We start from the raw sequence: 20944 nt of genomic DNA, 5'->3' as shown, positions 1-20944 counted from the left end.
AGAAGTCTGCAAGCTACCCCACAGTAGGATCAGTAACTACCACATGTAACTGCTAAGAAATTGACCTACTTCGTGCCCAACCACATCCTGGGCACAAGTGGCCTTTGGGGGCGGTGGTTAAATCCGGTGTGGACTGGCCTGCCTGAGGTTTATGTTCCCACAGCCTCGGACACGGAGGCGGCTCCACTGGGCTCCAGAATGTGTCCTGGGAGCACGGGCTGACCACAGGCAGATCTGCTTCACTTCTCTGGGTTCAGTTTCCCCAGTATGTAAAATGACAGCAACACAAATTGTAAGACCTGAAAAAAAATCCGTATATGTACTAGCAACTCACCGGGTCACCCTCACTGGTGCAGGAAACGGCTCTGGGGCTCCCATCTGGAACCTGGTTATCCGGGTGAGCAGCAAGGCTTTGTGGGGCCTGGGGCCCCCCGTGCAAAAGACGTCCAGGGTCCAACTATAAAAGAAATCATTTTCATGTTTTGAAATTTGCAGGTTTTTTTTTTTTTTAAAGATTTATTTATTTGACAGAGAGAGAGCACAACGAGCAGGGGGAGGGGCAGAGGGAGAAGCAGGCTCCCTGCCAAGCAGGGAGCCCGATGTGGGGCTCGATCCCAGGCCCCTGGGATCATGACGTGAGCTGAAGGCAGACGCTTAACCAACTGAGCCCCCCAGGTGCCCCTGGAATTAGCAGGCTTTTTATTTATGCTTGCTACAAAACTGAGGTTTAAGCCCCGTCTACAACAGGGAAACTGTCACTAATATACAGTTTAGTTTTATGTCCAAGGAACCCTCGCTTCTACAGTTCTCTGCGTTCGGTCACGGTGTCCAGCCTCTGAATCTGCTGTAGCCTGAGTTGCTCTGGCTGGGCTCTGCCCCACACGGAAGCACAGCCATCTGCTAGAGACGGTTCAGGAGCCAGGCTCGGCCGCTGGCAGCCTGGAGCGGGCCGCGTCCTCCCGCGCTCTGGCCCACAGTGGTGGACGGTGGCCAGGTGGCAATCGCGGCCACCTCTGTTCCCACGGGACCCAGGCAATGTTCCCATATGACAGGTATCATGACATGCCTGCAACCCTTTTCTTGCTGGCTCTGCCCTGGAATAAAGACTCTGATTAAGGACGTGGAACGAGGGAGCCTCCAGCTAAGTGAGAGAAACTGCTCAACGGGCAGCTCAGTAAGCCTCACATGGGAACCCCTGAACTGAGGGCTTGTGGTGCGGGATTTCAGGAGACAAAGCTGAGAAAATGCTACCTGGGTGGCGCCTGGGTGGCACAGCAGTTAAGCGTCTGCCTTCGGCTCAGGGCATGATCCTGGCGTTATGGGATCGAGCCCCGCATCAGGCTCCTCCGCTATGAGACTGCTTCTTCCTCTCCCACTCCCCCTGCTTGTGTTCCCTCTCTCGCTGGCTGTCTCTATCTCGGTATAATAAATAAGTAAAATCTTTAAAAAAAAAATGCTACCCCCCAAACTGAGTTGCAGGATAACAGGCCTCATGTAGAAAGGAGAAGAGGCCAGCATTGTATGGCTGGGAAACAGAGTTTCCACAGAACTGGGAAGGCAGGTGAAGTCAGCACAGCAAGTAGCCTTGATTCTCAGGCTGTGTCTCTGAGATCTATCTTGACAGTGGCAGGGAATCAGCTATGCTTTCTTTTTATACTTATTTATTTAAAGTCATCTCTACAACCCAACATGGGGCTTGAACTCATGACCCTGAGATCAAGAGTCTCACTGTCTCCCAACGGAGCTGGCCGGTCACCCCTCAGCCACACTTTCTGATTAGCTGGATGTTAAACATTTTATTAGGGAGGACAAATCTTTTGGACTGGGAAAGATGAAGAGTCAAGATTTAGAGGTGAAAATACCAGTTAGAAAGTTGTTATAGAACTTAAATGGGGGGGTGGCTCAGTCATTTAGTGTCTGCCTTCGGCTCAGGGTGTGATCCCGGGATCCTGGGATCGAGCCCCGCATTGGGCTCCCTGCTCCGCTGGGAGCCTGCTTCTTCCTCTCCCACTCCCCCTGCTTGTGTTCCCTTTCTCGCTGGCTGTCTCTTTCTGTGTCAAATAAATAAACAAAATCTTAAAAAAAACAAAACACTTAAATGGGTATAATTTTTAAGAGCAAAAGAACTGTTTAAATGTCAAAATCAACATGCTGACACAGCACCCCAACGTGGTGGACTGTCACCCCAAAGCATCTTGGAAGTGTAGCAACAGCAAGAATGAAACAGAACATCTATGACACCCGGGGCACCTGGGTGGCTCAGCTGGTTAAGCGTCTGCCTTCAGCTCAGGTCATGATCCCAGGGTCCTGGGATCGAGCCCTGCATCTGGCTCGGTGCTCGGCGGGGAGCCTGCTTCTCCCTCTGCTGCACTCTCTCTCTCTCTCTGGCAAATAAATAAATTAAAAAAAAAAAAATCTTAAAAAAGAAAAAAAGAACATCCACAACCCCCATAGCTGCACTGGTCGTGCCGAGCTGACGAGAGCCTGGGGTCTGAGAGCAAGGCCTGGAGCTGCCACATTCTACCGGAGACAAAGCACCAGGTCTTTACAAAAAAAGTAGCAAATAGAAAATTAAAGATATTCAAGGGCCACAAGGTGGTGGTATTTCTACAGGAATCCTATGATTTGTTTTTTTAAGTTGAATGCTTTTTGCAGCAAATTAAGACCTAGCAAAATGGATTCCTTACTTCTTAAAATGTTACATACGGCATCACCCAGACAGTCTTGTGTTTCCGGGGAAAACCACCATGTGTACGGTCGCCTCTGAACAGCTCCGGAATGAAAACCAGGCAGTTCCTGAAAGAACGGCGTTCGTGACCCCCATCAAGGTCACTTTAAATCGATCTACAGAAAGCACAAAATTCTTCTCACCGACTCCTTGCTGCGGTTTGGACTCAGGCTGCTCCCGTCTGCTGTTAAGTATAGATTTTAGCCTTTCAATGTGAATAGTTGAGGTCCGAGTCTATCCCTCTGTTGATCCTTGCTCTTTTTTCATTTTATTTCCTAATAATAGGTTATTTTACCTCTACAAGTTTTATCATGAACCCCTGGGAAAAAGAGGAGTCCTACGGAAGGAAAGGCTCCTTCTCCAGGCGGTCTAATCTGTTGCAAAGGATGAGATGGAAGTGATGGAGCCTCGCTGGGTTCTCGCCCTTCGGGATTTGAGTCTGGGGTGCTCTCTGCAGGCCCCGCTAAGCCACGGTACCCGGTGCTGGGACAGCACTGACTCCGATACTGGCTTCTGACGTCCTGGAGAACAAGGACCACGAGATGCCACAAAGCACAGCCCTGGAGGCCACAGGCACTGAGACGGCCTGCGCTCTGCAAACCTCACAGAATGTTCCCGCATTCTTAGCCTTGCCAATCCTCAGTTTCTGTATCTGTGAAACAAAGATATTTCCTACTCCTGGGCTCGTCATAAAGATTTAAAGAGATAAAGCACTTAGCACTGCGCCTGGCACATAACGAAGCCCAACAAATCATAACCATTAATGTGAAATGAGTCACCTTAGAGTCCTCAGCACCTGCCCCATGGAAGGTACTGAGAACGTTTGGCTCAGTGAATGAAGGAGAGCAGCACGAGGATCGTTTCTATATAGGATTTTATTATTTTATTCAACTATCAGATGCTAAAAGTCTAAAGAAGCAACTTATTCTCTTAAATACTTCATTAAGGGAGGAGAGTCATTAATCCAACTGGATAATAAAAGTTAATAAAGATAAGTGCAATCCAGCATATTTAACTCTTTCTTTCTTTCTCTTTCTTCCTCCCTTCCTCCTTTTCTTTCTTTCTTTCTTTCTTTCTTTCTTTCTTTCTTTCTTTCTTTCTTTCTAAGATTTTATTTATTTGACACAGAGAGAGAGCGAGAGAGGGAACGCAAGCAGGGGGAGTGGGAGAGGGGGAAGCAGGCTCCCCGCTGAGCAGGGAGCCCGATGTGGGGCTCGATCCCAGGACCCTGGGGTCATGACCTGAGCCGAAGGCAGACGCTTCACCGACTGAGCCCCCCAGGCGCCCCAGCTATTTCTTTTTGAGATGTTGACTCTCCAATAATGGTGCGTCCCCAAGCACTGCTGCTGTACTGACGGCAGAGGAGCGGAGCTGTGGCTGCCCCATCAAGTGCAGCAGTAAATTAAAGCGCTCGGCAGCAGAGGCTCCCAGAGCACCTTATTTAGGTTACAGTGAGTCCGTCTAGAAACAAGAATTCTGCCTAAAGACAGTCTGCACAAAGCTGTGAGGTCAGCCAGGACTCACCTGCCGGGCCCCGGAGACAAGCCTGGTCATCCTCTTCAGCATCCTGGCTGTGATCTCAAGCGAAGTGAAGAGGTAAGCTGCAACCGGGCCGCAGATCGACACGACGGACTCCTATCTAGAGTACATGCAGAATGCCCACAAATTGACGAAAAAAAAAAAGAGGAGAAAACACAAGTAAGACATTTCATGGAACAGGAAACAAATGGCTAGTACACCCATGAAAAGATTTTCATCCTCATTACAAGTCAGGGAACTGATGAGACACCATTCAGACACGGTGTTCGGAAAAATGAGAAAGACCACAGGAAATGTGCCAGAGGCCATGTGGCATGGGGGGCACTGTCGGGGGGGAGGGTGGACACTGTTGGGGGGGCACTGATGGGCACTGTCAGGGGAGGAACTGTCGGGACAGCACTGTCGGGGGGACACTGTCGGGTGTGGGGGTACAATCATCGTGGAAAACACATCTGGCATTATCTTACAAAGTTGAAAATGTACAGGTCTATGGCCCATGTATTCTACTCCTTGGTATTTATTCTGGAAAAACACATGTGCACTGGGAAGTATGTATAACACTGTTCACTATACAGTCTGAATAATCAAAAACGATAAAAAGCCCAAATACCCATTGACAGAGGACTGGATGAACAGATATGGTCATACAATGAAACACCACTCGGGAAATGAAAGAATCGACTGCAGTTACATGCAGGACATGGATGCAAACTAATACTGTGTGAGAACTATTATAGACAGCATGATATAATTTATGTAAAATTCAAAAATGTAAAACCTAATTCACTCACTGGGGGATGTACATATATGGAATAAAACTGAAGGAGAAAGGCAGAAGGATAAGCATGTGTAGAACGGGGCTTCCTCTCCGAGGAGGTGAGGGGGAGGCTGGGGCAGGGCGCACGGCGAGACTGGGAATGCACTATTTCTAACGCTGGGTAACGAGCACAGGAGTTTTATTTTACTAATTTCATATTATGTGTGTTATACATATTCATTTGTATGTTGAAAATATTTCATAAAAAAACCCCTAATCTCTTGCGAGCTAAAAGATGTTTAAAATACTTCAGTGCAACTCTCAATATTCAGTAGTGGTAACATAGCTAAGTTTGATCTCCAGGTAATTATTTGCTTCATTTTGGCTCATCACTTTCACCTCTCTTATACCCAAAATCTTTCACGCACCCGCAGCAACAGAGGTGCCCCATCTATTCAACAGTTACCGAGCACCTGCTGTCAGGCCCCGTGAAGACGCGGGGAACAAAGCTGCTACAGTCTCTGACCAGGAAGCTCACCAGTAGTCAAGAGACGACACAAAGTCCTTTGAATTCCATCTCTGTTTATTTTCCAAGTCTACTTTTTAATGAAGATGCAATGCATTCCTCAATTGAGTCATTCAAGGCATGTGCTTCCTTCCCCATGCCCACGCTCCACATGACAGACAGTGGTCAACCAGACTGACCCGGCTCCCCTCCACCTGTGGCACCCCAGGCTCCCGTGCTACGTTGGAAAGCCACAGGTCTCTAGCAGCAGTTCCCAAAATGAGTTTGGGTGAAGGCTAACTAGTCCTAAAATGCACCACTGCTCTATGGCTGAGAAATTTGAGAAATTCAAATTTCTTGAATAATGACAACACGTTAGCATATTTAAAGTCTTTGAGAAATACTAAAGTTACTTCATTTTAACCCAAATTCACTTGGTCTTCGAATCCTTGGAACCCCATCGTTGCAAAATACTATGAATACCATTGTCCTGGATGCTAGTGGGGTAAGGAGGTGGCTGTGAGCATGTGCCCGGGCCTGGAGATGAAGTCCTGTTACCCCACAGGCAGAGGAGAGGTCCCGTGTTCCCTGCGCGCTATCTGCTCGCCTTCACTCTGCCCTCCACCTTCTCCACGGCTGTCCCACACAGCCCAGCACCCCCTGCCACCAGCCAGGCCCGCAGACAAGAGCTAATGGGCAGGCGGGGGCTGCTGTCCTCAGCAAGGCCTGCCCGCCCGCTGCTCTCGGAGCAGCTGTCTGGGAACCCGGCCTTTATGAGTTCCCAACAGCCCTAGAACGGGTAAGAGTGGGTCACTGGGCCTGAACTATTTATACAAACAGCATGGCTTAGGTTGAATACCTGCTTTCCCTCTTAAGAGTCAGGCATCTCAGTACCCGCCAGGCAAATGACGACTACGTGGCCAGCCCCAAACTCCAGGCGCTGAGACTCCCCGGAGACTGTTTCCCCAGCTGGCACCATTTCATGTGTGTTGTCACAACTTGCTGCTGACGTCATTGTGTCCTGTGTGACTCTAGTGGGAAAGGGCTCTTAAAGCTCGTGCCTGCTTTCCTCCACTTTGCCCGATGTGCCTTCCCTTTGCTGATCTGGCACCGTACCCTTTCCCTGTAATAAATCACAACCCTAAGTATGACTACGTGCTGACTTCCAAGTCCTCCTAAGGAATCAGATGCTGGGAGTGGTCTTGGCAACTGATGACACAACCACCTGCTGTCCAACACCACCCAGTGTCCATCACCTCCTGGTACCCAACACCACCTGGCACTGACCACCACCTGGCACCCAGCACCACCCAATACCCATCTCTAACCAGCTCAATTTTCTTAACTCGGCTCTTCTCAACCCTCCCCTACTTAAACCACCTCAGCTCCCTGCCTCCAGCACTTCTCCCACCCATGACAGGTAACTGCCACCCCAATTCTGACCCTCCACATCAGCTCATTTCCAACCAGCCCTAAGCCCTCCACTCAACCTCAACTTTCCCTACTCCCAAACTACTTAAGACCCCAATGTGACCCCACCAATGTCTGGCCCACCGAACCCTGCTTCCCCAATCTTCCCAATGCATCCTAGTACAGACAGCTGTGGGCTATAGCTTTGAAGGGGAGATGGGTCCTGGAGAGAAAAAAAGCAGATGACATGGTCCTGAGGTCAAGTCTTCCCACAGATGTGCCTGTGGTCATTGGGGCCATTACTCTGGCCATGTTTTAGACATTATGGGAAATGCTGGTCAGGAAAATGTGATCGGCTCTCCATCCCAGGACACTACCATCTTGTATCCGTATTACAATTGGTCTACCAGCTTCCAGCCATGAGCTCCTCCAATCCATTCTTCCACTGAAGTCTTGCTTACAATCCTTCAGTATTTCCCCACGGCTTTTTTAAGGTAAAGGCTACACAAACATGTAGACATGTGCAAATAATAGAAGTTACTTTAGGGCTGCCTGGGTGGCGCAGTGGGCTGAGCGTCTGACTCTTGGTTTTGGCTCAGGTCGTGATCTCATGGTGGTGAAATCAAGCGCCTGTCTGCTTGAGATTCTCTCTTCCTGTCCCTCTGCCCCTCCTGCTTATGCATGTGCTCACACGCTCTCTCTCAAATAAACATTAAAAAAAAAAAAAAAAGAATAATGGAAATTACTTTAAAAACAAAGGGGGTAGGGGGGAATCTTAAAAGTTTGATCTCAAAGCAAACAACCTGGACTAAACCAAGTTTTCCTTGTCTTTTAAAATACCCGTTTGCAGAAGAAATCTTATTGACAGGCCGCATGTAAGCAGAAGAGAGGAATATTTGCTCATTCTACTTTCTAGGGTGTGTACAAATCAGGGCAGTGCAAGGTAAAGGCTCACAGCCACTAGTACTATGAAAACTCGGAGGACTGATTTCTCCTTTCAGGTTTTTCATGTCCTTTGCAGGAGCACGGGTTAGGTATGGGGACAGAGCTCCTGTGAGAACAGACTAATGGGTCGAGGTGAAAAGAACGTGGGGATGGACAGTGGTAACGGCCGCACAATAGCGTGGGTGTGACATCACGGAACTGCACACTTCAAAATTACGGCGAATTTTACGTTCCACATATTTTACCACAGTACAGATGACTGATGGAAAAAATCAAAGATAAATTGTCCACTTCTCTTCCAAAACAGAAGAGTCCTCTCTCCGATCCCATGCTTTGTTTTAAATGTGGATAAAACGAACAGATCCCTGAGACGAATCACTTCCGTAGTCTCCGAGGCACCCGAAGCACCGGGGGCCCCTGGAAGGGCACTTGCCCACCTCTGTACTTGAAGTTCTGCCACTGCTCCGATGAAAGTGTTAGCTAGTATTAGAGGCCTCTTTCTCTCTAAAATAAGTTTCCTCACATAGGAAGCTCAAATACATACTGAGAAGGAAGTTGGAAAAGGCGGCACCAGATCTAGAAAGGTCTCCCAAAGACTATATGCTAAGACTAAGACTTCCGGGATCACAAAGTTCCGTTTGTTCGTTTTTTAAATTTAACTTGTTCTGTTGAAGGCACTGCAGAGCCACGGGCACTTGAAAGTAAAACCCCGCGCAGCCTTTCCCCAGGGCTCCCCCGTGGTCGCAAGACACACGGCGATGGCACTCGATCATCGCCCGGACACGGACGTCCACAGAGTTCACGTGCAGGACACGTCCATCACCTCAAGGATCCCTCATGTTGTCCTTTCCGGGTCTCCCCCTCCTTAACCCCTGATGACCACTCATCTGTTCTCCATTCCTGTGATTTTGTCATTTCAAGGATGTTCTATGAATGAAATCCCACAGTATGTAGCCTTTTGATACTGGCTTTTTCCACTCACCGTAATTTTCTGGACAGTCCCCCAGGCTGTGTCATATGCATTGAGAGTTGTTCCTTTAATTCTGAACACTGTGCCACAGTAAGGATGTGTCTGTTTGTTTAACTAGTGAAAGACCCATGCGTTGTCTCCAGCTTTTGCTATAATGGACAGAACTGCTAGGAACAGGCTTTTCTGCAGAGAGACTCAAAAGCTCTGAGGGTTAAGATGATCCAGCTCAAGAACCGAGTCCTTCAGAACCAGTGCAGGGCTGAGTTAGTGCTACCATGATCTGATAATAATCACTACTTTTTAGAAATAGGTTCTATATTAAGCAATTTATAGGCATCATCTCACAACAACTGTATTAAGTAGACATTATTATACCCAGGCAAAAAGAGGGACAGATACCCTAGATGACTTGTTGAAAGTGGCAGCCTTTCCCGTTAGTCACTGTGCGTCACATATGGTCCATCATCGAGTGCCTGGACATGTCCAGTCAGGGGGAACTCGAAGGCAGGCCACCTGATTTTCAGACAGCTTTTCTGGAAAATTCTTTCACAATCTGAGCTGAAATGTCTCCCTGCAGCTTCCATTCACTGTCCCAGTCCTCTTAGGTTTTACAAGCCATTTTCCACATGAAGAACTGAAGGTAGTTTTGTGTACTGTTTTTTCCTTTTCTGGCTAAATGCCTAGTTTTTTAAAGCAATCATTACACGATACAAGTCCCTTTCCCACATAAATTATCAATACTCTTTAGGTATGACCTATCATTTTTAGATTTTATATTTTAAGAGTGACTATTTTTTTTAAAGATTTTATTTATTTATTTGACAGAGAGAGCAAGAGAGAGCGAGCACAGGCAGGGGGAGCAGCAGAGGCAGAAGGAGAAGCAGACTCACCGCTGAACAGGGAGCCTGATGCGGGGCTCGATCCCAGGACCCTGGGATCACTACCTGAGCCGAAGGCAGACGCTTAACCAACTGAGCCATCCAGGCGTCCCAAGAGTGACTATTTTTAAACATTCTATCACATCATTGTTTCATTGAGAATGCAGCTCATTAAAATCATCAGTTCTTTTTTTTTTTTTAATATTGTTACTTGTCAAAATCCCAGCAAATTTTTATGGCAATTGTCAAGCTGATCTCAAAATTCATATGGAAATGCAATGGACCCATAAAAGCATAAATAACCTTGAAAAAAAAGGAACAAAATTGGAGGGTTCCCGTTTCCTGATTTCAAAACTTACTACAAAGCTACAGTGATTAACAGTCTGCTATTAGCAATATGTCTGTAGACGACATGCATACGACCTGCGTCTTGAGTCAGTGGGGCAGAGCTGAGAGTTCAGAGAGAATTCCTTACATCACAGTCAGTCGCCAAGACAATTTCAGTGGGGGAAAGGAGAGTGTTTTCAACAAATGGTGCTGGGACAACGGGATATCCACATGTAAAATAATTAAATTGAACTGGGTGTTTGCCCAAAGAATACAAAAACACTAATTCAAAAAGATACATGCTCCCCTATGTTTACTGCTGCATTACTTACAATAGCCAAGATAAGGAACCCACATGTCCAGTGATAGATGTGGGGGTGTGTGTGTGTATAATGGACTATTACTCAGTTCATAAAAAGGATGAGATCTTGTCATCTGTAACCATATGGATGGACCTAGAGTGTATTATGCTAAGAGAGTATGACAGAGAAAGACAAATATTGTATAATTTCACTTATACGTGGAATCTTAAAAACAAATCAAATGAGCAGAAATGAATCCATAGAGAACAAACTGATGACTGCTGGAGGGGGGAAAAGGGAGGGCAGAATGGGTGCAGCTTTGAAGTGAATGAGTCACGGGACTACAACATACAACTGAGAGCGATGTAGTCAGTGATGGTACTAGTGCTGTGTGGTGACCAGTGGTAGCTACACTCGTGGTGAGCACACAATAAACTATAAACTTGTTGTGGGGGGCTCAGTCAGTTAAGCGTCCGACTCATGATTTCAGCTCAGGTCATCATCTCAGGGTCGTGGGACGGAGCCCAGTGTCAGGCTCCACGCTCAGTGTGGAGTCTGCTGAAAATTCTCTCTCCCTCTCCTACTGCCCCTCCCCCTGCTTGTGCTTGTTCTCTCTCCCCCCCCCATGAATAAATAAATCTTAAAAACAAACAAAATTTGTTGAATCATTATGTTGTACACCTGAAACTAAAGTAACTGTGTCAACTATACTTCAACTATGAATGAATGAATGAATGAATGAATAAATAGAAAGAAAGAAAGAAAGAAAGAAAGAAAGAAAGAAAGAAAGAAAGAAAGAAAAAATCAATAAGGACAAAACTAAAAACCAAAGCCTGGTTCTCCCTAAGTATTTCATCTTTCAGAGAATGACAGTACTATTCGTTTCCTGCACAAGCCAGCAATCAAATAGTCACGTCTGAAACCCTCCTTTTCCTTTTCCTTAAAATTAAATTGGACCCCTACCTCACATCATATACAACAAGTAACTCAAATAGATCACAGACCTAAATGGAAGTGCTAAAACAATACAACTCTTAAAGGAAAACATCAATCTTTGTGAACTTGTATCAGACAATAGTTTCCTAGTGATACCAAAAGATCAAGTGACAAAAATAGATACTTGGACTTTATCAAAATTAAGAATTTCTGCTTCAAAGGATACCACGAAGAAAGTAAAAGACAAACTCTACAATGGGAGAAAATATTTGCATATCATATCTGATAAAGGACTTGTATCCATAATACATAAAGAACTCTTTACAACTCAGCAATAAAAAGACAACCGGCTCAAAAATGGGCAAAGGATTTAAGCAGACATTTCTCCAAATAAGATACATAATGGGCAATAACCCCTTGAAAAGATGTTCAATGCCATAAGTCATTAGGAAAATGCAAATCAAAACCATAATGTGATATAGTTCATCCTCACAAGGAGAGCTAAAATCAGAACAGACAATAACGAGTGTTGGGGAGAATGTAGAAAAACTGGAGTCATCATACATTGCTGGTGGGACCGTAAAATGGTACAGCTACTTTGGAAAAGTTTGGTAGTTCCTCAAAAGATTAAACATGTAGTTTTTATATGACCCAGCAATCCTACTACACACCCAGTTATACATCCAAAGAAATGAAAACATATGTGCACACAAAAACTTGTTCACACTCACAGCAGCAATATTCCTAAGAGCCACAATGTGGAAGCAATCCCAATGTCCATCATCAATGAGTGGATAAACCCAGTTGGCACAGCCATACGATGGGGCACTTTCGGCACTAACAACAGATGAAGTTCTCATAAATGCTACAACATGGGTGAATCTTTACACGGAGAAAAAGGCTATCAGAAAAGATCACCTGTAGTATAATGCTAATTACTGGAACTGTCCGCCACAGGTAAACCTATTGAGACAGTAAATTAGATTAGTGGTTGCCCGGGGCTGGGAGAGGGAAGAATGGAGTGATCACTGATGGGTTTCTCTTTGGGGTGACCAGAATGTTCTAACATTAGGTAGTGATAGTGATTACACAGCTCTGCGAATGTACTAAAAACCCACTGAATTGTATACTTTAAAGATACTGATTTTTATGGTTTGTGCATCTTAATAAAGCCATTATTAAAAAATGTTGCTCTGTAGCCACACTAAAACCCCAGCAATAGGAGAAACCACGACTAGTTTAGTCCTGATTACTCTATGTCAGGCAATGTGCTGTGGACATTAATGCTCTGTGTCATTTTACCAGCACAGCATTGATCCGAAGCACTGTACCGGCTGTTGCCGTGTAACAGACCACCCGAAACCCAGCGGCCCCAGACAGCATCTTGTTATTATTGCTCGCCAGTCCGCAGCTACAGGCTGGTTAGTTCTTTGTCCTGGATCAGGTCTGGCTATCTCTGGGGGGCTTCCACATGCATCTAGGGTCAGCTGGCTAAGCAAGGTCGGCCTTAGCTAGGGTGACTGACTCTGCTCCACACTGTCTCTCATCCTGTGGCAGGGTGGCCTGACTTGTCACAGCAGTGGCAAAGGTCCCGGAGAGCTAAAACACTGAAGACCTCTTCAAACCTGGCTCCGAACCTGCAGTCAGTCACATTCTACTGCAGCCCATTATAGTTTCGGGGCAGGGGGCAGAAGCCGACTTGACCTCTCTATGGAAGGAGCTAGAAAATCACAATTTTTCTGACACATGGAAACCACTGTACTTTGAAAAAATGGAGACTCTTGCAAGCAAACATGGTTGTTGGACTTCAGAGGCTCCATCCTTATCACTACACCATGTTCTTCCCAGGCAGCCTCCGTCATTTATCTGTGCAGCTGTTTTTTTTTTTTTAATATATATTTTCTTAAAGATTTTATTTATTTATTTAACAGAGATAGAGACAGCCAGCGAGAGAGGGAACACAAGCAGGGGGAGTGGGAGAGGAAGAAGCAGGCTCACAGCAGAGGAGCCCGATGTGGGGCTCGAACCCAGAACGCCGGGATCACGCCCTGAGCCGAAGGCAGACGCCCAACCGCTGTGCCACCCAGGTGCCCCATAATATTTTTATTTATTAATTTGACAGAGAGAGACAGCCAGCAAGAGGGGGAAACACAAGCAGGGGGGTGGGAGAGGAAGAAGCAGGCTCCCAGCGGAGGAGCCCGATTCAGGGCTTGATCCCAGGACCCCGGGATCACGCCCTGAGCCGAAGGCAGACACTTAACGACTGAGCCACCCGGACGCCCCTGTGCAGCTATTTGTTGATTTTGATCTTAGCAAAGTAATTATTAAAATCCATTTTATTAATACTGAACCTTATTTCAGTATGTAGACATCTTCTTTTACGTAATAAAATTTTAAGTACACGGTTTTTAACATTTAGTTATAAAGTTCACCAATGAGAACTAGAAGTTGTTTCGATAAAATTCTAAATCAGAAATTACAGAACATTTTCTCACACCATACACAAAAAATAAACTCAAAATCGGATTAAAGACCTAAATGTGAGAACTGAAACCATAAAAATCCTAAAAGAGAGCACAGGCAGTAACGTCTCTGACGTCAGCCAGAGCAACATTTTTCTAGATTTGCCTCCTGAGGCAAGAAAAACAAAAGAAAAAAAGTTATTGAGACTACATCAAAATAAATAGTTTTTGCAGAGCAAAGGAAACAATCGACAAAACTAAAAGACAACCTATGAAATGGGGGAAGATATTTGCAACTAATATATCCTATAAAGGGTCAGGATCTAAAATATATAAAGAACTTCTACAACTCAACACTAAAAACCAACCAAACAAACAAAAACAAGAAACCAATCAATTAAAAACAGCCAGAAGACATGAACAGACATTTCTCCAGAGAAGACCTCCAAATGGCTAACAGACACATGAAAACATGCTCACCACTCGTCATCAGGGAAATGCAAGTCAAAACCACAATGAGCGACCACCTCACGCCTGTCAGAATGGCTAACACCAAGAACACAAGAAACGGCAAGTGCCGGCGAGGACGTGGAGAGAAAAGAACCCTCGTGCACTGTTGATGGGAATGCAGACTATTACAGCCACTGTGGAAAACAGCATGGAGGCTCCTCAAAAAATTAAAAATAGAATTAACATATGATCCAGTAATTCCACTATTGGATATTTTCCCAAAGACTATGAAAACACTCATTCGAAAAGATAATGCACCCCTCTATTTATTGCAATATTACCTACAGTAGCCATATCATGGAATCAGTGTAAGTGTCCCTTGATAGATGAATAAAAATGTGGTACCCGCGTGTGCACACAGAGGAGTAGTATTCAGCCATCAAAAAGATGAAAGCTTGACATTTGAAATGACATGGAGGGATCTAGAAAGTATGATGCTAAGTGAAATAAGTCAGAGAAAGACAAAGACCATATGATCTCACTCATAATGTGGAATTTAAGAAACAAAACAAATGCACAAAGAAAAAAAGACAAATGATAAAACAGACTCTGAATTCTAGGGAACACACTGCTGGTCACCAGAGGGGAGGTGGGTGGGGAATGTGGGGAAACAAAAGAAGGGGACTCAGAGTCCACTTACCATGAGAAGAACTGAGGAACGTACGGAAGCTTGGAATCACTGTATTGTACACTGGGAACCAATACGACCCTGAGACTAACTCTGCCCGAGTTACATTATGAAACTGAGTTGCAGTTTATCAGTTTCAGCATCAAATGGAATTCAGCTTTCATTTTGTTAACACCATATTAGAAATCTTGAGCCACACAGATAAATAGTTGCAAGTGGTAACCTGTGTAGTATTTTTAGTTTTTATTAAAAAAAAACCAACAACCAAAACTTTAGACAAGCAGAAGAACTGCAAAGGTGCATTGTCAATGAGCAACAGTGTGGGAGCGGGATCTGTTTTCTGAGCAGGTCTCAACGGCGGACTTCAGACGTTGGGTAAACCCTGCTGTGAACAGACGTGCTGTCATCCAGGCTTTGTGGGCCATTGCTAGAGCTCGGCAGAGTAGATTCGGCGTCCTCCCGAAGGGCCCTAGGATTTCCCGAACGGTCAGCGAGCGTCAGCTTCCAGTCCCAGCTGCACTGGCCCCTAACAAGAGAGGCAGCCTGTCCTCTGAAGCTTGGGAGCCGGACACTGCCTTCTCTCCGGCCACGGGAGCCCTGCGTGCACCCCCTCCCAGCAGAAGGCCGCTTCGTCCACATGGAAAATCTGGTCAGCGTAGCCTCCTTCAAGAATTCTCCGAGCTAGATCTTCTGCACAACCTGCTGCTTCACCTGTCGCTTCTGTGTTAAGGAGACGGCTTCTTGGCCGACACCCCACAAACCAAGCCCTGCCCGCGGCGGACTATGCTCCCCTGGCGCGGCCGCCCCGGCCTCGGGAGAGGTCGGGCCTTGCTCCGGACCAGCCTTCGGCTGAAGGGGATGTTGCGGCGGCTTTGCTGTTCCGTGCAGACCGCCCAGCAGCTCTCCGCATCGGCAGCAGGCCGGTGAGCTTCCCCACCGCCCGCGTGTCCGCGGAATAGCACTGCTGATTTCCTCCAACAGCTCTCCCTCTGCGTTCACCACTCGGCTGACTGCTGGGCGCCGGAGGCCGAGGCTTTCGGGCCGTCAGCTCCGGACCCGCCGTCCTCGCTAAGCTCATCCCTGCTCGCTTCTGGTTTCCAGCCTCGGACGTGCGACTGTTCCTTCCACCTGAACACTTCGAGGCCGTTGTAGGGCGATTAACCGGCCCAATGTCAACACTGTTGCCACACACACGTTGGTTAAGTCTGCCGTGTGACGTGGGTGCCGCCTGCGATGCCCCCAGACGGTGACGCTGGTACCATCAGCGATCACTCGGCACAGATCAGCGTAAAATAATGGAAAGGATTTAGATGCTGTGAGGATCACCGGACCGTGACAGAGATATGAAGGGAGCACATGCTTTCGGAACACTGGCACCCACGCGGGGTTGCCCCAAACCTTCCATTTGTAAAAACCCAACAGCTGCGAGGCGCCACACAGCCGAGCGCGGTAAAACGAGGTCCGTCTGTAATTAAAATGCTTGATGTATATCTCAGACCAATTAAACCTCAGACCAATTAAATCACAATCTCTCATAGGGAGACTTAAGACACTGGCATTTTTTTAAAGTTCCCCAGCTGATTCCAATGTGCAGCGAAGAGCGAGAACTCCTGCACAGATGTCAATGGTAAAGGGAATTTCAATCTACTTAACACGGAGTCTTTGGGCACGGTTATTCAAACAATTAAACATTCAGGACGTATTTCCCCAAAAGGCCATAATGAGACTGTCAAATGCCTTAGTTTACTGAAGACGCGATATATGTAATGTCATTATTTTGATTTACCATTCTAGTAATTCAGACAAAAAGGATGTATTAGTCTGCTATGACTTTCTCTACCGAAGCAAAACTGATTTCCTGGTGATTGGCAATTCTTTTTCTTTTACAATTTTATTTGTTTGAGAGAGACAGAGATAGTGAGAGGTACACAAGTGGGTAGTAGGGGGAGAAGCAGACTCCCCGCTGAGCAGGGAGCCCGACGCCGGGCCTGATCTCAGGACCCTGGGATCATGACCTCAGCCTAGAGCCACCAAGGGGCCCCAGCAATTGTTTTTCTAACCTAGTGGTTCTCAATTGGGGCAATTTTACCCCCCGGGGGACATTTAGTAATGCCTGGATGCGTTTTTAGATGCCACAACTTGGGGGAGTGGTGCTGGCGTATAGTGAGTAGAGGCCAGAGATTTTGCTGACCAGCCTGTCAGGCACAGAAGAGTCTCCCACAACAAATCACCCAGCGTCCTACGTCAATAGTTAGTGCGGCTGAGGTTGAGAAAGGGTGTTCTAAATTCCGAGTCCTCTAGGAAAAATTTGGTTCATGGAGACTAATCTCACTGCTTTCACAATTTCAGTTAGAAAAAACAGAATTTGTTATGCTGCTTTCTGTAATCCTCATTATATCTACTTCCCCACGTTTGGACTCTCGAAGTAAAGGTGTTTCTTTGAAACACACTGATGACGACAAACTTGAACAAGTGCAAAGCTCGGCAAGCTCTGCGTTGTACCACTAGGTGTTTTTGCTGGAAACATGCACTCACCCTCCCAACGGTAAGGGAGCGAGTGACGATGCAACAGACTAACTCTCCTAATGGAGAGAGCACGGGAGGGAATGGGGAGGAATGAGGACTGCTTCTGAGGCTGGGGGACACCCTGGACCCTCCTCAGCAAACTGAGCCTGTGACAGTCCGCGAGACGCGGGCCTGAGACTGGTGAAGCATCGGAGGTTCCTGAAGGCTTCACGGAAGGCACGTGACACGAACATGCATGCCCAGCCTTAACACCCTAGAACTTTAGCGCTCTGGGTACACCTATGTTGAACTCCCCCCCACGGTGCATTTGGATTAGTGTTCTGAAGTGGAGATGTGCGAAGACTTCAAGAAAAGGATAAACAAAAAACAATCTGATCTGGGGCGGTGCTCATGTTGCAGGTAGTTTTTTAAAATTTTGATTTGTAATGTTATTAACAATAATTAGCAATATTAATAATATTGTTTATGTAATAAAAATTGTCCAAACTTCAGTAAGGTGTCCATGTTAAAAAGTTGTTCTTGAGACCTAAGCAAAATCACTTTTACAGTAACATAATAAAAACAGAGATTGCTATGTAGCAATTGCAACACTGTTTCTAATACTAAAATGGAAAGAACCTAAATATCTGTCACCATACAATGGGACATCATGCAGCTGTTTAAAAACGAAACAACCCTAAGAGCTCTCTGCATACTAATGAGGAAAAATCTCCAATATGTCTTAAGTAGAAGAGAAAAAGCACAGAACAATGTACAGTTAGCTATCACTTGTGTAAAAGGGGGAAAACATATATACGACTTGTTTGTAAAAAGGTCCATATTTCGAAGGATATACAAAAATTGATAATATTGGTTGCTTTAAGGGAGAAGGAATGGGTTCCTATGGGAGCAGGAGAAGGGAGGGTGGTATCTTTTGTACTTTTTGAATCTGAACCATGTTGCTATTACCCAGGCAAAGAGCAAATTTTACAAAATTAAATCAACAAACCCTTAGTGAAATCCTTTAAAGCTAACACATAATTTTCTGCATGAATTATACTTCTGTGGATAGAAAACCCTGCTGCATCAAACTGTTAGAGATTGAAGATAAATAATTAAAAGTAGTGGGTCCATAACCCAATACCACATCCAAATTTACCTCAAGACTGTTTGATAAGGCCTTTGGATTCTTAGATGAGTACCTTTCACATAAGATTTTCTACAGGAGGGGCGCCTGGGTGGCACTGGAGTATGTTTTCTAGACATTTCCCCTCTCTGGTAATCTAACTTTTACCAAGCTAAGAGCAATGACAGCACTAACATATAAAAGAGATAAAACAGCTGCTGATCAAGGCAGAAGTAAGGAGCATCCGCTTTGATGTTTCTTTTCTTCCGTGACTCAAGCACATTGGAAAATAATCTAGGGCTCCAACGACAGCAATAGCTAACATATTACTAACCACTTTCTGTACGCCAGGGACTGCTCTAAGCGCTTTATGTGAATTAACTCATTTTACCTTTACAACAATCCTATGATGTTAGTGATATCTCCAATTTACAGACAAAGAAGAGTGGCAAGCATGGCAGAATGGTCAAAAGCATGGACTCTAGAATCTAAGCGCTGAAATTTGAAACCTGGCTCTCTTACTTAATAACTGGGTGACCTTGAGCAGGCCACTTAACACTTTGTGTGGCTGTTCCCTCATTTCTAAAATGGAGATGACCGTAGTATCTAAATCTACAATGTGTCACTACCACTACGGTTCCACCCAACTTCCCAGAGCCAGGCTCTGCACCCGTGCAGTCTGGAGCGTCCGTTTATACTTCGCTAATAAGCAATCCATCACCTGAAGCAGCTTAAAATCTTGGTACACCCCACCTCCAAAATTTCAGAGTTCTTCCCTTGTTAAAAGAAAATCATTTAGACTATTATGCTTATATAGCATTTACCCATACCTTGTCAAATGTAAAGTCAACCATGATATTCTAGTTGACTTTTATCTTCAAAAAAATTTCTTTTAACTTTTGAAACCTGATTTTGAAGTTTGTAGTGAAGAGGTTTTCCTGCTTATCTATACTGCATTTAGACAACAACCCAGCAAGGAAGCACCATGAAATAAATGTTTAATTGCTTCTATTCTAGTAGGCAAGTCCGTACAGCAGGACCACAGAACCAGCTGTCCATTTACAGCTTGAGCACTGATGCCAGAAGCAGAGCAGCAGGGAAATACTGGAAACCTAGGCAGCTTGGTTGAGTGCCGATCACTTTGCTTGAGGCAAACTTTCAGTTGAACCATACCCCCGTTCGGATTAAAGCACAGAGGTGCCTGCCCGGTTGGCGCAGTCAGTTAAGCATCAGACTCTTGATTTCAGCTCAGGTCATGATCTCAGGGTCCTGGGATGGAGCCCTGCATCTGGCTCTGTGCTCAGCGCGGAGCCTGCTTCTCCCTTTCCCTCTGCTTATTCCCCCTACTTCCGCCCGTGCTCGCGCTCTCTCTCAAATAAATCAATCAATAAACAAAATCTTAAAAACAAAACAAACTCTTGAATTAAAGCACAAGACCACAATCCAAGGCAGGTACTCTGGAAGCTAATCATGATTTGGCTCCCCTTTCTGCATTAGTTTCCAGCTGCTGTGACAAATTATCACAAACTTAGTGGCATAAAACAACACACATTTGTCTCCTCAGAGTTCTGTGGTTTAGAAGTCCAAAATCAAAGTGTATATGTACAGTCGTGTTCTTTCTGGATGCTCCAGTAGAGAACTGGTTTTTTGACTTTTGCAGTTTTCAGAGGCTGCTCTTTTGATCTTCAAAGCCTGCAACAGCTGGTCAAGCCTTTGCCATATAGCAGCATTCAGACGTTGACTCTTCTGTTCCCTCTTCCATCTTTTCACAACTCTTATACTTACAGTGGGCCCACCACATAATCCAGGATAATCTTCCTATTTTAAGGTTAGCTGATTAGCAAACTTAATTCCATCTGCGTCCTTAATTCCCTCTTGCCATGTAACATGCACACGTTACAGGGACTGGGCCATGGGCATCTTTGGGGGACCATCATTCTGCCTTCCATACCTTCCTTGGTTCAAGTAATTCAGGTTTCATTCATTCAATAAGGTCATTTTACTGAGTACTTAATATAGTTTAATAGGCACTGGGGCTTATACAAAAGAACAGGGTACTATCTTGTCTATACTTACTGACAATTCATGAAAGCAAGATGAAGGCAGAGACCATAAGTGAGCAACTTTCTTTATATACAGGTGCAGTGGAATCCACTAAGTGTCTTTTCTTCGTAGTATGTACTTATGTTGGGGCTAACAAATTTTTACTATGAAGACAATGTGGTATAGTGAAAAAGGTTTTTAGGACAGGCAAAGTGAAATCTTTTTTTTTTTTTTAAGATTTTATTTGAGAGAGAGAAAGCCCCCAAAAGCACAAGTGTCGGGAGGGGCAGAGGGATAGACTTCCTGCTGCGCAGGGCTCAATCCCAGCACCCTGAGATCATGACCAGAGCAGAAGTCCGACGCTTAATGGACT

The 20944-nt window shown here is 45.5% G+C and overlaps 1 protein-coding gene across 4 annotated transcripts in view; it reads right to left on the bottom strand.

The window, feature by feature from the left end:
- DAP3 (death associated protein 3) overlaps positions 1–20944 on the bottom strand; it is a 34806-nt gene that overhangs the window by 12397 nt on the left and 1465 nt on the right. For all 4 annotated transcript variants that reach the window (XM_045784183.2, XM_045784182.2, XM_045784184.2 and 1 more), the window contains exons 2-3: positions 4253–4367; positions 335–457 (exon numbers count right to left, since the gene is read on the bottom strand). In XM_045784183.2, the coding sequence (XP_045640139.2) occupies positions 335–457; positions 4253–4294 (165 nt within the window). In that variant the 5' untranslated portion in view covers positions 4295–4367. The remainder of the gene's footprint in view (positions 1–334; positions 458–4252; positions 4368–20944) is intronic.

The sequence above is a fragment of the Ursus americanus genome, chromosome 2 (genome assembly GCF_024610735.1).
Source record: "Ursus americanus isolate L20-20 chromosome 2, mUrsAme1.1.p, whole genome shotgun sequence".
Taxonomy (NCBI): Eukaryota; Metazoa; Chordata; class Mammalia; order Carnivora; family Ursidae; genus Ursus; species Ursus americanus.
The sequence above is the reverse complement of the archived record's forward strand: the minus strand, read 5'-3'. Positions and strand labels throughout refer to the sequence as shown.